The 11,574-nt window shown below is 40.7% G+C and overlaps 2 protein-coding genes across 2 annotated transcripts; both read right to left on the bottom strand.

Annotated features, from left to right (window-relative positions):
• Positions 1-1,156: 1,156 nt before the first annotated feature.
• Positions 1,157-3,238, bottom strand: LOC112431529 (tripartite motif-containing protein 16-like). Its single transcript, XM_076877114.1, has one exon. It carries the CDS (start codon positions 3,152-3,154, stop codon positions 1,475-1,477), a length of 1,680 nt encoding a protein of 559 aa, XP_076733229.1. The 5' UTR covers positions 3,155-3,238; the 3' UTR covers positions 1,157-1,474.
• Positions 3,239-8,411: 5,173 nt separating this feature from the next.
• On the bottom strand, positions 8,412-10,763 carry LOC106676976 (tripartite motif-containing protein 16-like). Its single transcript, XM_014414608.4, has one exon. It carries the CDS (start codon positions 10,731-10,733, stop codon positions 9,051-9,053), a length of 1,683 nt encoding a protein of 560 aa, XP_014270094.3. The 5' UTR covers positions 10,734-10,763; the 3' UTR covers positions 8,412-9,050.
• Positions 10,764-11,574: the final 811 nt, after the last annotated feature.

The following is an 11,574-nucleotide window of genomic DNA, read 5'->3' as shown; positions in this document are numbered from 1 at the left end:
ATACACTTCAAAGCTTTAATTAAAATCTTAGTAATATTAGTAATATTTGTTTATTTATTTTATTAAGACCATGAAAGTTTCACATACCTTTTCTGTGTATCTTCATTTCAGATGGTATCCAGCACTCTGAGCCTCTCCTGCCCGGTCCAGACGATGACACTGTTTTGAAAAGTCTCGACAAACAAATAGACACAAGTGATAATGGGAAAAATTAAAAATGAACAAATGTGACAAATATTTCAAGAACACTGTCCGAGTGACTCAAGTACTGACACTTTTATTGGAAAAGTTAAAAGTAGAAAACATTCACGTAGCTGCTGCCAGTTTCACAGTTGTGTAACTGTCTTTTTAACCAGCAACAGGGAAAACCAAAAGTAAATATATAATTAAAATGTGTATTGGATGGAGAATTTTAGGGTGTTTCTCACCATGTCACTATGATCTGAGTCCATATTTCAAATTAAAAGCTGTTTCGCTTTATTGTTTGTGACAATTGCCCGCACGTGAGGAGACACGTCAGCGTGTGGTGACTCCGCCCCAAGGTGGAGACATCTGCTCAGAGGCAAAACACCTGTACTCACCCGGACCATGGACACAGCTGCTGCTTTAAAAAGCACCTGAGACCTCAAAGGCCAACAAGTAAAAGAAAAGTTCACAGACTGAGGAATCTTCCTTTGTGAAAACATGAACTCTGAACTTTGAGGTGTTTCAGGATGATAACTACTTCAGTTATTCTCTCAGATTAGTTTGACATTTTCTCAATTAGATTTGAGTGAGATCCTGGAATGAAGACGGACAAAAATTGTTTGTTCAACAAAGTTTTCTTTATAGTAATAGTCTTCGGTTTGTTCATATGTTTCATCACGACAAGAAACATATGAACAAAATCAGGTTTTAGATCCCCCTGAAAACTTTGGTCTTCCAAACAGGAAAATATAAATGTAATTTATATTAAGAAGGAAACAAAGTTTTCAGTATTTTATATATTATATAAATAAATATAAATATTTAGTGTTTTTAGTATCTAATAAAAAATACCAGGTTTTTTTTCAGATATTAAACAAAAACTTTTAAATGTAGTCATAGATATGTTTAAAAATGTACAAACTGGTGAGAAAAAACAATTGTCATAAAGGAAACCCAGCCTATTTCTCTGTTAAGGTTTATTAAGTGGAAGAGGAAAAAACAACATACAAATCCATCAATACAAATACAGAGAGCACAAAAAATTTTAGATTTTCATATGGAGAAATATTTTTATACATGAAAATAATCACGAGCAGTGATAGGCTACAAGGCTAAAGAGTAACAGGAAAGAGCTCCACTGAAACAAACAAGGTGCTCAGGTACCACCCATAATATCCAACCGGTAGCTGACCATTGTGCAGGCGCAGAAATGCCACAATATTGCTGCAGAGAAAATAAAATGGAAATTAAAATGCAGATTTCAACCTACAATATGAAAGACTTCAGTCTATTTCAGTTTAATGAACCCAGCAGTGTCTCCAAAATTGTGGTAAAACCAGAGTCCAGCATAGAGCGGCTGAGTGAATGTGGTCTGGACTCTGTGGAGGAGAGTCATGGTTTTAGTGACGCTGTAGAAGCACAAAATACCTGCTCTGTGATCCAGGTACACTCCTACTCTGGAGGACCCAACATTTGAAATAGGAGTTTGAATGTTGTTATGCCAAAATGTGGAACTGTTTTTGGAACAATCTAATGCCCAAGACTTGACATTACGCCCAAAGGCACATTCATTCCTCCACCATGCTCTACTAATGTTCTTGTATGCGACTGCTATAATAACTCTCCCTTTCCTCTCCACCTCCCAGTAACAACGTCCAGTCAGACTCTCTTTACTCAGGACCTGCAACCATCCAGTGAATTTGTCTTGATGATCAAAATAAGACTGTTGATGCTTCATAAATGTTGCTTTTCTGTTGTCCTCTGATAATAACAGCTGTTTGTGTGCTGTGTTTGGATCCAGTGTGATTTCACATGAATATTTTAAGAATCCAGCTCTGGTCTTTGGCTCTGGTTGTGGATCTGGCACTAAAACATCCACTTCAGTGACTGTCAGTGAGATGTTTGTCCATTCCTCTCTCAGAATGTCCTGTAGTTTATCTCTGACCTCTGACACAGCTGCTGTCACATCCTCAAAGTAGCTCAGAGGACGGATATTGATGCTGGATGAGTCTGTAGACTCACTGAGTGCTGACAGTGAGGGGTAGTTGTGTAGAAACTGGATGTGATCCTCTGTGTGTGAGAGCTGCTTCAGCTCAGCATCTTTCCTCTTCAGCTCAGTGATCTCCTGCTCCAGCTTCTCCTGAAGCTCTTTGACTCGACTCACTTCAGTTTCCTGCTGGGATCTGATCTGCTGCTTCACATCAGAGCTTCTTTTCTGGATGAGATGGATCAGCTCAGTGAAGATCTTCTCACTGTGCTCCACTGTTTGATCAGCAGACTGATTGATGGCCTCCACCTCCTGTTGAAGCAGCTTCACATCTTTCTCTCTGTCCTGGATTCTCTGCTGGATGTTTTGTCGACTCACCTCCAGCTCTCTCTGCCTCTCAGTCCTTTCTGCTGCAGCTGAGACTGTGTCGTGGCCTTTATGTTCATCCACAGGGCAGAGATAACAGATACTCTGCTGATCAGTACGGCAGAACATCTTCATCACCTCATCATGACGAGAGCAGATGTTTTCCTGGAGCTTCTTGGAGGGCTCCACCAGCTTGTGTTTCTTTAATGGAGCAACATCATAATGAGGCTGAAGGTGTTCCTTACAGTAAGAAGCCAGACAGACTAAACATGATTTCACAGCTTTTAACTTCATCTCAATGCAGAAATCACAGGCCACATCTTCAGGTCCAGCATAGCAGTGATCAGCAGGAGCAGCTTGGAGTCCAGTCTTCTTCAGCTGCTCCACTAAAACTGCTAACATGGTGTTTTTCACCAGGACAGGTCTCGGTGTGAAAGTCTGTCTGCACTGAGGGCAGCTGTAGACTTTCTTCTCGTCCTCTCCATCCCAAAAGCCATTAATACAGTTCATGCAGTAGCTGTGTCCACAGGGAATAGTCACCGGATTCTTCAGCAGATCCAAACAGATCGAACAAGAGAAAGTTTCTTGGTCCAGCTGAACTCCTTTCTGCGCCATTTCTCCTCTCAGTATCAGCGACTGTGTGAGTTTCACTTCCTTATAACTGAAACTAATGCAGTAAATGGGGCCTGTCAGCTATTCCACGTCACTACATGCTGGTTATGTCATCCAGGGAAGGACGGACGTTGTTTTGCTGTGCTGTATTTTAATGTGAAGTGTACATATTTATTTTTTATATTGCATGCATTGGTTATATTTTTGTGCAGTGTTTTATTTAGTTTGCATGTTTTAGTTGCCGGCAAATTGTCCTGGAGAGACTCCGCCTTTTCCCCCGTTTTTACTAATTGGACACACCTGAGAGAAAAGAAAAGGTAATTTACAGAGTGCTCAAGGACACATAAGAGGTTTGGAGCCGGTGTTCAACGAAAATGTAACACGGAGAATGCGAGACAGACAGAGGAAAGACACAGACGATCAGAGGGGAGAGCGAGAGACGATCAGAGAGTAGAGATGATCAGATGGAGCAGACGACCAGCGACTGGGAAGAGAGATTACCAGCGACTGGAAAGGGGAAACGATCAGAGGAAAAAAAGGCAGATGACCAGCGACTAGGGACGCGTAGCGGCAGTCTGGTGGCAATAACGACAAGAGCCAGCTCGTGCACTGCGGGAGAACAGAAGCAGTGAGACGGCGGTGCCGATTGCAGTTTGAGGAAGCGGCGGGCGGAGTTGAGAGCTCTGCCCACCCGGGTAAGTCTTTGACTTATCCTTTTTATAAAGTAAACTGCCAAAGGAATAGTGACTGCCGCTCCCTCCCTTTCTTCAGTGCACCAGGACGTGGAATGCGGGGAGGAAGGCGAGGACTCCGCTGGGTTTCCCTCTTTGACTACTACGCTGGACCTCTTAGTTTTCTGTGACTTTTAGGCCGTGGTGGATTCCACTGGACTTTTAATGTTGTGTGTTATTGATTTTTATTGTGTCTTCCCTTGGCCAAGGTTGTTTTAATTCATTTTATATTTTTAACTATTTAAACATAATAAATTATATTTTTAATTCTACAGTTTTGTTTCGTGTGCTTTTCCCTCGGCGGCTCCATTGCTCTGCCCGTTTTGAGGAAGGTTTCCTTCCTTTAAAAAACACAAATCACCTGTGGAAAGAAGATAAGAGAAAGATAAAACTCAGCCTTTCCGCACCGGTGTCACAGTTACACCCATCTTCAAAGTTTAGATCTGAAGGGGAGGGAACACAGAAACATGTGGACAGAGAGGAGGTGCTGAGTCAGAGAGTGGGAGGAAGTGGGAGGTTTATCAGACTGTGTGTCATTAACACTTTTTATAACGGAGCATTTTTCACATTTTAAAAATACTATTCAAACTTTTTAAAAATTATCTTCTACATCTGCTAAATTAATCATTTTATTCATTTCAATAACCACTGACACTCTAACTACATGTCTCTGGACTCTGAGGAAGCCAGAGTGCCCAGAGATAAGGACAACATGCAAATCACATCGAAAGGCTTGTACAGATCCTGCACAGGACATAGTATGAGACCAGTATCACCTTCAGTGTCAGTCACACTGAATTGTAATTGTTAGGGTGCCTGGGTCGTTGACCCAGAGGTTTAAGTTTTCATTATTATTGTACTTTGATTTTTGCCTTTATTTATCATTTCTAGTCTTTTGGTTTCTTTGTCTGAGTTGTACCTGCTGGTTTCTGTTCTGTGTTGCCTCCCCTGTCTGCTGTATCCCCATGTCAAGTCTGCGTCTCTGTGTTATGTTTCCATTTTTACTTTGAAAGTCCGTGTCTCATGTTAATGTGTCTGGTTTTGCTTCCTTTGTCTTTTTAGGCCTGAGTTTCTGTCCAGCCACCTGTTGCTGCTGGAGGGTCCGAGAGGCCCGTCCAGCCACCTGTTGCTGCTGGAGGGTCCGAGAGGCCCGTCCAGCCACCTGCCTCCGCTGGAGGGTCCGAGAGGCCCGTCCAGTCTTCGTTGCCTGCAGTGCCACCACCTGCTTCTCCATCTGCGGCTTCCACGCTGTCGTCGCCTGGTCCTGCCTCGCCTGGTTATGAATAAACTCTATGTAGAGGGGAAATGTACATACCAAGTCTACATTTGCACAAAAGTCTACAGGAGAAGCAGCAAAAGTGCAGACATTCTGAGCAGATACTCTGTACAGATGCTAGTGTTAGAAATTCTCAAGTAAAAGTAGAAATACTGATTCAACTTCTTTACTCAAGTAAAGGTGAAAAAGTCAGCAAGAACAAAGCAAAAGTAAAAATCAAGTTTTTTGCTGGATGTCAAACATATGAAATACTCTTGAGCAAATTTATTTAGCAAAATCCACAATGGTATAACCATGCAAAATAAAAGATGCCCAAGTGTGCACCCTCATGCTTGTCTTTGAACTGTATGTGAAGCGTACATCTACAGCTGAAAAGAGACTGTTTCCATAATTTGTGAATTTACTGATTTGTTGTTAATGTGACACTTTTTTTCATGAACTGCAGATGATGAAATTCTCTTTATTTGAGAAAATATATCCTTATACTAGTAACAACTTCTTTACTATGTGAATAAACTATTTGAACAACTAAATCAGAATCAGAATATTTTATTGATTCTGATTCTGATTCAGTTAATGGGTTCAGAGTGAAATCCAATACACACAGTTTAGTTTAGAATCACAAATTAATCTAACCCCACTAACTACATGTCTCTGGACTGTGAGGAAGCCAGAGTGCCCAGAGATAAACACAAGGACAACATGCAAATCACACAGAAAGGCCTTGCACAGTTGCACAGTGCTGTAGGCCTTAAAGCCTTTCAATAGATATAAGAAGATGGTTAAGGCAAGAGATTACTATTTTGTCTTTTACATTGGTGCAAATGGAGGAATAAATGCCCAAAAAAGAAAGAAGGTTTTTAAAATTGACCACGTAAAACAGTTCAAGTACCTCTGTGTTTACGGAGAGAAGGGGATATATGTGGCGGACAGATAGTCGCTTCACCAATGACCTGGGCTACTTTGAGCTGGTTAACATCAACGACAAATGTAAGACTAAGTGCACAGACACAATTGATAATCTGGACAATAAGAAAATCCAGATATGTTTTCCACAGGGAGCAATACAGAAATAAAAGATGTAAAACAAGTAGCCATCCTGGGCAACAGAAACAGCAGAATCCTCCACATGCATCAAATATTGCAGAGCGCAGGGGTGGAATGATATCAGTCACAGATGCAGCGCTGCAGAACGGAATCAATCTAAAAACAGCAATCAAAGAAACAGGCAGCAACATTGGCCTGAGGAGGTTTATGACCTACTTTGTCAGCATAAAGAGTAGATTCCTCCAAAACTCTTTCCAGGAAGCACTGAAATGCAGGAATGAGAACTTTGGAAAGATCCGACAGTCTTTGTTGTTATCTGTTTGTGCTGCTTTTTAAAGGAACAATTGGATTGTTTATAATTTGCAAGAGTACATGTATTTGTTTGGTTGATTTAGCAGAAGCACTGTGGAAAATTTTACAAGGACGTGCGCTTACATCCATGTAACAGTACAAGAGAGGCACGGCTCAGCAGGTTCTGAGGTACCTGTTTACAAAATGTTGTATCCTATCTAAAGATTCTTTACAATTTTACATTGAGAAACATTATTCTTGAAATATTTGACCTGTATGAAGTATCATGTCTTAAATGTATTTCACATCATTCATTTTTGAACCATAAGACTAACAAGCTGAAATGTAACAGGAGGGAACTTAAATACTGACTTAGCTAAACCCTATGACACACGAGGGGGAAGCAAAATAGCTGCCCTATAACTACCTAACACAAAACAATTAAGCAAACTCAAACACCCCCTGGCAATGAAGCATGTTGTTCAGTCCAATGAGGCTGTCAGCAGTACTTCCGATCCCCCAGCCTTTTGCCAACCAGGAAGGAGAATCCAAACCTGCAGGTATCTCAAACAAAAAGACTTATTAATAAAACATAAAACATAAATTTGACCATGCAGTGTTGATATGGGTGCACTCCATATAAACATTGTAAGGTGTGATGGAAAAGGTAAACTAATTTAATAAAGAAACAATATAATAGACAATAAATAAAATATATTTAAAGTAGGGACTGCAAAGTAAACTAAAGTGAAGCAAACTAGTGGTGAGGTGTGGAGCTTACCATGTGTGGCTTGCCATCACAAACACAAAGCCAACAACAAAATGCAAAGATGAAAACCACCGCAAGAATTTTTTAAAGCAATCAAACCACTGTGAATTCTACTTTAGAAACAAGAACAGATAGAAACGAAGGCTGCAACCTGACTGGTTACACGTTTGTTACCTGTTGAAGTTCAGAGTTTGGCTGCTGTGCTGGGGTCAGCATTGCTCAGCTTTAACGTCACTCTTGGTTCTTGGCTAGCTTAGTGTTAAAATGCCATCTGTGCAGGTTGTCTGTGCGAAGTTGTGTTAGCAGGATCATGCAGCTGTTTCTGTCCTGGACACAGTTTACACTTTACCATCTCACGCTTATCCTTTTGTTTAAAATAAAAAAAAAAGTAATGTCCATGTCCAAGCTGTAGACTGTGCCACTATTTTCCTCCTGCAGCACACAAAATGAGATCAATTCCACAAATTTACCCACTTGAAACCAGTTCTCTACAAGAACTTGATTCTTTTATATAGTTCAATTCATTTTTATTGATTTGGCGCCAAATCACAACAACAGTTACGTCAAGGCACTTTATGTTGTAATGTTTTCTTGTTGTCATGTCTGTCGTTGTCCACCAGGTGTCTCCTTTGGATCATTTTTTCTGTGTAACTGTTGTTTTACACCAGTGATCAGAGTTTTGTTTGTTGGTTTTTTTGTGGTTTGTTTCTTTGTTTGGATTTGTTTTTATCCACATTTGTACATATGTCCGTATATTTTCACCAATAGCTATGACAGGAGATGGGACAACCCTGGAAAAGTAGTGCCAAAACAACCATCTATGCCGAAATGTCTTCAAGACAAAGGAGGTGTTTTTGTTAAATGAAGGGGGGGCAAATCATTCATCTCCCAGAGATTCACAAATCTCACACCGGCAGGCTAAGAGAGCAGTCCATATCTGACTGAAGAGAAGAAAAATCTAGCACGGAGAGGCTGTGAGTCACAACCAGTAATGCTGATGCTGCACTGAGAGACCATGGGAAAAACTGATAAGTTTGCAGTTTATAAATATGAAATAAAACACTTCAGTGCTTTAAAATGTTTAATAACTTTGTCCATGATGACCCATATTAAAAAAACTTCTCTATATAATGATTGAAAGAAAAAAAACATTGCTTTAAAAATCAACAAGTACGAGATTGACTGATGAATCTTCCTCTGGTCTAAACATGAACTTTGTGGGGTTTTAGGAGGAAGATTTCTTCAGTTATTCCCTCAAGATTATTTTAGCACTTTTCCTATCATACTTGACTGAGACCCTGGAATGAAGACAGAAAAAAAAACGTTTTTTTCAACGTTTTATTTGTAATTATAATAATATTAAATTTCTTCATGTAGTGAATTTTAAAAACAACGGACAATCTCATCTTGATTACTCCTTAAAACTAGAGTTTCATAATACCTCATTTGTCATGACTTACCCCCCAGAAAAGTTAGTCTTCCAGTTATACATTTCTTTCCAAGTGTATAAAGTGATGATCACTACTCATTTAGAGATCAGCTCTTTTTATGCAGTGAAATGTTTTTGTAGATGAAAATGATCATGAACAGTCATAGCCTCCATGGCTAAACAGACTTAGGAACAGCTCGTTATAAAACGCTCAATAACATCATTCAACATCTAGAAGATGTTGGGGTAACACCCATAATGATTGATTTACAGCTGATCTCTGTGCACAGCCAAAATGTCACAACAATGATGAAACTAAAATACAGATTTAAACCCACAATATGAAAGACTTTAGTCTATTTCAGTGTGACGAACTCAGCAATATCTCCATAATTATAGTAAAGACTCAGTCCAGCATAGAGCGGCTGAGTGAATGTAGTCTGGACTCTGTGGAGGAGAGTCATGGTTTCAGAGACGCTGTAGAAGGACAAAATACCTGCTCTGTGATCCAGGTACACTCCTACTCTGGAGGACTGAGGACCTGAGACATGAGTTTGGATGTTGTTGTGCCAAAATATATAACTGTTTTTGTTGCAATCTAATGCCCAGGATTGGTCATCGTGCCCAAACCAACATTCATCCTGTGCTGTCCTGATATTTTTAGATGCAACTGCTACAATAACTCCTCTTCCTCTCCTCAACACTTCCCAGTAACAACGTTCAGTTAGACTCTCTCTACTAACGACCTGTTTATAAGAAGTGAATCTGTATGGATGATCAAAATAAGACTCGTCATAAAACAATAATGTTACTCTTCTGTTGTCCTCTGATAATAACAGCTGTGTGTGTGCTGTGTTTGGGTCCAGTGTGATTTCCTTTGAATATTTTAAGAATCTATCTCTGGTCTTTGGCTCTGGTTGTGACAGTAAAACATCCACTTCAGTGACTGTCAGTGAGATGTTTGTCCATTCCTCTCTCAGAATGTCCTGTAGTTTATCTCTGACCTCTGACACAGCTGCTGTCACATCCTCAAAGTAGCTCAGAGGACGGATATTGATGCTGGATGAGTCTGTAGACTCACTGAGTGCTGACAGTGAGGGGTAGTTGTGTAGAAACTGGATGTGATCCTCTGTGTGTGAGAGCTGCTTCAATAGCTGCTTCAGCTCAGCATCTTTCCTCTTCAGCTCAGTGATCTCCTGCTCCAGCTTCTCCTGAAGCTCTTTGACTCGACTCACTTCAGTTTCCTGCTGGGATCTGATCTGCTGCTTCACATCAGAGCTTCTTTTCTGGATGAGATGGATCAGCTCAGTGAAGATCTTCTCACTGTGCTCCACTGTTTGATCAGCAGACTGATTGATGGCCTCCACCTCCTGTTGAAGCAGCTTCACATCTTTCTCTCTGTCCTGGATTCTCTGCTGGATGTTTTGTCGACTCACCTCCAGCTCTCTCTGCCTCTCAGTCCTTTCTGCTGCAGCTGAGACTGTGTCGTGGCCTTTATGTTCATCCACAGAGCAGAGATAACAGATACTCTGCTGATCAGTACGGCAGAACATCTTCATCACCTCATCATGACGAGAGCAGATGTTCTCCTGGAGCTTCTTGGAGGGCTCCACCAGCTTGTGTTTCTTTAATGGAGCCACATCATAATGAGGCTGAAGGTGTTTCTCACAGTAAGAGACCAAACACACTAGACAGGATTTCACAGCTTTTAGCTTTATGCCAGTGCAGAAATCACAGGCCACATCTTCAGGTCCAGCATAGCAGTGATCAGCAGGAGCAGCTTGGAGTCCAGTCTTCTTCAGCTGCTCCACTAAAACTGCTAACATGGTATTTTTCACCAGGACAGGTCTCGGTGTGAAAGTCTGTCTGCACTGAGGGCAGCTGTAGGTTTTCTTCTCGTCCTCTCCATCCCAAAAGCCATTAATACAGTTCATGCAGTAGCTGTGTCCACAGGGAATAGTCACCGGATTCTTCAGTAGATCCAAACAGATCGAACAAGAGAAAGTTTCCTGGTCCAGCTGAACTCCTTTCTGCGCCATTTCTACTCTCTGTGTCAGTGACTGTGTGAGTTTCACTTCCTTATAACTGAAACTGGTCTGAGCTCTGATCTAAACAACATGTGTTGCTGCTGTGAATGGGGCCTGTGAGCTCTTACAGATTGCCACATGTTGCTTACACTCATCTACAAAGTGGAGATCAGAAGGGGAGGGAACAAGTGAACATGAGGACAGACAGGAGGTGCTGAGTCAGAGACCGGGAGGGGAGGGGCTTATGGGGCAGTGACTCATTACAGGAAGCCAAGAGATGTGTTTTTAACACTTCTGCAGCTATGGCAGACAATTAAATCCTCTGATGGCAGAATTTACAGTCTGATATGCTCTGATAACTGTAATTTAGTGCTGCTGAGCTTTGGTAATTGTAAGTATTTTTTTTATTGTTTGTGACACTTTGCTGTTTCTTATAACATGTATGACTGTCAAGCTGACATTAATGGTCTTTTAATGGTATATAATTTGTTAATGTGCAGTCAGAAACCCTGACCAGGAGTCTTTCACTGAGGTTTCCTGCTTGTCTCTAAACACTGCATCAGTGTTTATGTCAGAAACTCTCAAAATGTCAGAAAATCACGGTAATTATCTAGAAAGAATTTCACCCATATCTGTCAATTAAAACAAAAAAAAAAAATAAACTAAGCAGATTTAAAAATGAAGAGAAAATCCCTTTATTGATTCATCTGGTGACACAGCTGATTAAACCTCAGTATGTTTATTTATAAAATGCTTTTTACAGACATATAATTACTAAGTACTGTACAAATAACAGACAAAGGGCTGTGCTCTGAACCCATTCCTACACTCACTCTACACCCATGACAGCTTG

This window comes from Maylandia zebra, linkage group LG18 (assembly GCF_041146795.1).
Source record: "Maylandia zebra isolate NMK-2024a linkage group LG18, Mzebra_GT3a, whole genome shotgun sequence".
Taxonomy (NCBI): domain Eukaryota; kingdom Metazoa; phylum Chordata; class Actinopteri; order Cichliformes; family Cichlidae; genus Maylandia; species Maylandia zebra.
This window is presented reverse-complemented; position numbering and strand designations above follow the sequence as displayed.

Coding starts and splice junctions, on each gene's coding strand:
- LOC112431529 (XM_076877114.1), bottom strand. CDS start 3,154: ATGGCGCAGAAAGGAGTTCAGCTGGACCAAGAAACTTTCTCTTGTTCG.
- LOC106676976 (XM_014414608.4), bottom strand. CDS start 10,733: ATGGCGCAGAAAGGAGTTCAGCTGGACCAGGAAACTTTCTCTTGTTCG.